The following is a 4,802-nucleotide window of genomic DNA, read 5'->3' as shown; positions in this document are numbered from 1 at the left end:
AGAACTGAGACGCGCTTGATTCCTGCCTGGTTCCATAGAGACAGCATGCGGACAGATACATTTTCAGCGCTGAGGCATATTAAATATATGATAAATAGTCAAAAAGTTTTTCTGTGTGAGAAATACGATGTGTGGTGGGAGAGAGTGTGAAAAGACCAACATGAGTGACTGTCACACTCAATGCGTGACACTTGATAGCCCTGCATTACAGACTAGAACTCTGATGGGAGCACTTTTTCTTTATATACATAAAAAACAGGGAAAATCATTTGTGTTTCAGGAAAAGGTAGATGTTTACCGGTTCTTTTAAGATAGCCAACTGCTCGGACACGCAGCTACCAGAAGCCAGTGGATGGAGCACAGCAGTAGGTGTATGAGAACTTCTTCATGTTAAATGCAGGGTCTCCGTTGTTTGAAAGCCAATGTTGACATATAAAATCACCAAAACAAACATGCCTCTAACCCAAATGGGTCCCACCCCTGTATTGATAGCTCCGCCCACACATGCATACATAACCCAGGCAACTAATGGAAAGAAATGTGTCTTTATCATAGCTGAAGGGAAGAACAATACGGTTGAAGATAAACAAACAAGCAAAAATGACACACAAGCATAATCATGCAAAGGACAGCATATATTAGTTTTGTGTAACAAAGCAAAACCAACGTTACTCACCTATCGAGAAGGAAAAAAGCGCCTCGGCATCAAGTAAAGTTGGCCACATATTCACAGTTTGGAGTTTCCCGAATCAATAACTCCTGAGCTAAACGCTGTTACTACCGTAGTAGTACTATCGTAGTAATGTAGCTGCCTCTCTACATTACTACGATAGAAAAGAGGTGTTATTTGTGTAGTAACAGCATTTAGATCAGGAGTTATTGACTCAGGAAACTCCAATCTGTGAATATGTGGCCAACTTCCTGCTCCTTCAGTTCTCTCCAGCACTGGAAAGTTGATCTTTCAGTAAATTAACACGGGTCCTACTTCTTGGCTTATCGTAAGCCTTTCTTCACTTTCTTTCTTGCATGAAAACCCTGCATGAATCCCTGCATGTTCATTAACCAGGAAATGGACAAAAGGAAAGAATAAAAAACATCAAAATAATTTATTAATTTTGCTAAATCCACTATTAATAGTTCAGCTAAATTGCTTACATGAAGCCAGCAAAAAGGTAGAGATACAAACTAACTAAAAACCCAGTCTAAAAGTCCATTGTCAGATTAATACCTGATGACCTACACTGAGCTTTGGCCTTTCGTCAGTTTCTTCACAGGTTGTATTTCCTAGCTTTGATCACATCAACTAAATATAATAAAGCTGATAGTACTTCCTTAGTAATATGGGATAATTACTTGAAGTAATAGCACACAATGTATTTAATAATAATAATAATAATAATAATAATAATAATAATAATAATAATAATAGTAAATTTTTTCCTTCTTTATGCAGGATCTGTAATGAACAGTAGGAAGAGACAAAGTGCCAGGAATTTCCCTAACAGACCACCAGAGGGCGATGTGTCAAGACCTGTTCCATGTCATTGTTCCTGTTTGCCCTTGTACTTTTCTTTGTTTTGTTTTATTTGCTACTGTTTATCTGTGTTGTGTGTTTTAAAGTTTCCAATAAAGTATGTTTGTTTTATACTACAATTAGTATACATATCTGCCATCACTGCTATATTCTCAACAGTCTGCTGGGATTCTTGCCTGTTTTACTGCATAAATTTGAGTAATTTGCAGTGATGTAAAACATATTTAATGGTCTACTGATAAAAGAAAGGATTTTTGTCTATAGAGATTTGTCAAATGTATCTGAAATTACTGTGTGATCAGGATATTCAGTGAGACACAAGATTGACATGTTAATTTAAACTGATGAGCCATTTTAGCTGATGAATCGTTGGGTTTTTGGGATAATCGTGTTAGATTTTTCACTGTGCTGATCTCAATCAAACTTATAACGTGCTCTAAAACAATTCTATTTCTACAAGATTATATTGTTTTTCATAGATTCAACACCTTTAATCAATCTAATTACACTGCTGTTAGATTTGGATTAGGATTCTATGTCGCAGACATATACAAACACCCCTCAAAACATGCAGTGCTCCTACACCAATGGCAAATTTGACTACGTGAAGTACATAGTGATTTTAAACTATGTTTTTTAACTTAATAAAATAACAAAATGAATTCAATGAGACTGTTATGATCTAAAATAACTTTTTTATTTTTCTCCTGCTTTGATTAACATAGATTACATCATCAACAAAAAGATAACATCAAGAATAAGAATCAGAGAAATTAAAAATCATGAGATTATTTTTAAAAGATTCTCATTTTTAAGAATTAAAATGATTAGAAGCATTAAAAAAGTGTAATAATTAAAACATTTCTAGGTTAGATATGAACATTTTGTATTGTAGCATGACCAGTTACTACAAAATATCACCTATGAATATATTTCACGGTCTTGCTTCATCTTCATCCTCTTGTTCTTCTTCCTTTTCTTCTTTCTTCTCCTCTTTCAATTCTCATTTCAATTTATTCACTTCCTCCTTTGCTTCTATGTAGCGTTCCTCTTTGCTTTTAGGACCGTTGTACTTTGAGAGATCTATCTCATCAAGTTTACAGGCCTCGAGAGCTTCTATAAGTCCTTTTCTGGGGACTTTCAGGGCTTTAGGATTTGGTAGGTGAAAGAGTAAACTAACCTGATCCCAGACATAAAATTCATGAGATTTCAGCTTTTGTCCGTTTCCTGAAACAAATTTATACCAGTGGGTTTCACAAATGGCTTGTGCTTTCCAGATGATCTTTCCATCCTGATAACGAACCCACTCACTCGCTTCAAGAAGAGGATATTCTCCAAAACGCTTGTTATCCTCAGGACTGTGAATCAGCACAGCGTACACAATTTTCTGTTTGTAGGTGATGGTCTTGTATACCCTGAGAACCGGCTCTTCTCCTCCACAGTTCTGTTCTTTATACCACTGCATCAGATCAGTGAGAGGAAAAGTGAAGCGATAATTGCCGTAGCGGGATTTCTCTAGTTTGAAGACAGGTGATGTGGTGAAATTCTCCAGGAACGGCTTCTGTTCATTCAGCTCTAGTGCTTCATTTGGGAAATTAGTCTCTATGTACATTGTCTCTGCTGCTCTTATCTCCTCTTCATTAATTTTTAAGCCCCACCATGAGAACTCACTATTAGGAGGTCTGAACTGCCCAGACTCCATTATCCCCCTGAATCCTGTCTCTGCAGTAACATGGGCTACATCTGAAACCCAAAATACAACTGGAGTTGGGTAGGGTGGGATCTCCTTCATTATGTATGTCATCATGGGATCCTGCGGGATCACTATCTGCATTTGCTCTCTCAGTCTCTCTAAACTCACATGCTGCCCTGTGATGTAGTTCTCCCTTTTTCCACGTGGATTCTTTCTTTGTTGGATGGTAAACTACAAAGATATACAACATTCACTATAAAAATAATTTATGCACATAAAAATTTTTTTTTCAATTGTGATTTCATATAACATTTATATATTATATATTATATTATATATAATATAATATAATATATAATATATAAATGTTATATATATTATATATTATATTATAACAGTATGTGGAATGTAACATGAATGGCTATTATATAGTATCTATAGTATATATAAAACAGTATAAACATTTAATAGCATATTAACATTAACATTGTAACATAAATAAGTTAAATTGGTTGTGATTTGTTTTTATATTTTAGATCGTACCTCTTCAGGTTGCTCTGGATTTGCATTTGCCATTTTTCAGAGTGTGGATCAGGCGGCCAGGTGAATGGTCCTTCAGGTGAATGGTTCGTCAGGTGAACGGTGTCTGTCATCCTACCAACACTGCCTTTATATCGTGTGTTCTGTCCCCTCCCAGACGAACATTCTGTGGAAATGGAAACTTAAGGTCTGTGGTGAGGTAAAGCCTGTCTGCCAATAGACTGACACAGCAGAAGAAAGAACATAGTCTACACACAAAGAGTAAGAGTGATTTTTCATTTACATTAACATTTACATTTACAGCTTTTGGCACAACGTTCTTATCCAGAGTGAAGTACAAAAGTTTTTTGAAGTTTTTATCAGTGAATAAAACATTAAAGACTTAGGAAACCATCGACCTAGAACTTTGATGGGAGCCATTTTTCTTTAAATACATAAAAAGAAAAACAGGTAAATCAGCACTGATTTAAGTGTTTCAAGAAGATGTAGGTGTTTACCTGTTGTTTGAAGATAGGCAGCTTTTTCGTACATGCAGCTACAGGAAGCCAGTGGATTGCACACAGCAGTAGGGTGGTGTATAAGAACCTCTTCATGTTAAAAACAAGTCACAGCTGCATTCTGGTTCATTTGAAGAGTACAAATTGCATATAAAAGCTGCTAGGGCTGAGCATCTGAGCAAACCCATAGAAAAAAAACAAAACAATCGCAGGTTTTTATTTAGCACAGTGGCTAGATTAAAAAAAAACAAAAAAACAAACAGATCTGAACACACTATTCTATCATAGTTTAGTAGTGAGGATTTTATGAGATTCTTCACTAAAAATTAAAAGATTCAATTGAAAAATAGCTGATGTTCAACCCTTGACAGCATCTCGTGACCCAGTCTCACCGGAGGCTCTACACTCACAACTACAGTCCTGTCCTATACTTACTAGTACAGGACAGGAAGAGCTAGATAAACTTATTACTACAGGTACAGGCTTTAAGTTGGTTTATATCCTACCTGTCTGATCAATACCACTTTGTAGAATTAAA

At 35.8% G+C, this 4,802-nt stretch overlaps 1 protein-coding gene across 2 annotated transcripts; it reads right to left on the bottom strand.

The window, feature by feature from the left end:
• Positions 1–2,263: 2,263 nt before the first annotated feature.
• LOC113640507 lies at positions 2,264–4,439 on the bottom strand. 2 transcript variants are annotated; one of them, XM_047821206.1, is made up of 3 exons: positions 4,265–4,439; positions 3,771–3,933; positions 2,264–3,458 (listed from the first exon to the last, which is right to left on the bottom strand). In XM_047821206.1, exons 2-3 carry the CDS (start codon positions 3,801–3,803, stop codon positions 2,538–2,540), a joined length of 954 nt encoding a protein of 317 aa, XP_047677162.1. In that variant the 5' UTR covers positions 3,804–3,933; positions 4,265–4,439; the 3' UTR covers positions 2,264–2,537. The 2 variants fall into 2 exon arrangements, with proteins under 2 accessions (XP_047677162.1, XP_047677163.1); XM_047821207.1 differs by lacking the exon at positions 4,265–4,439 and having other exon boundaries at positions 3,771–4,022.
• Positions 4,440–4,802: the final 363 nt, after the last annotated feature.

Source organism: Tachysurus fulvidraco, chromosome 12 (assembly GCF_022655615.1).
Source record: "Tachysurus fulvidraco isolate hzauxx_2018 chromosome 12, HZAU_PFXX_2.0, whole genome shotgun sequence".
In the NCBI taxonomy this organism is placed as follows: Eukaryota; Metazoa; Chordata; class Actinopteri; order Siluriformes; family Bagridae; genus Tachysurus; species Tachysurus fulvidraco.
Note: the sequence above shows the minus strand (reverse complement) of the source record. Positions and strands in the feature narration are given on the sequence as shown.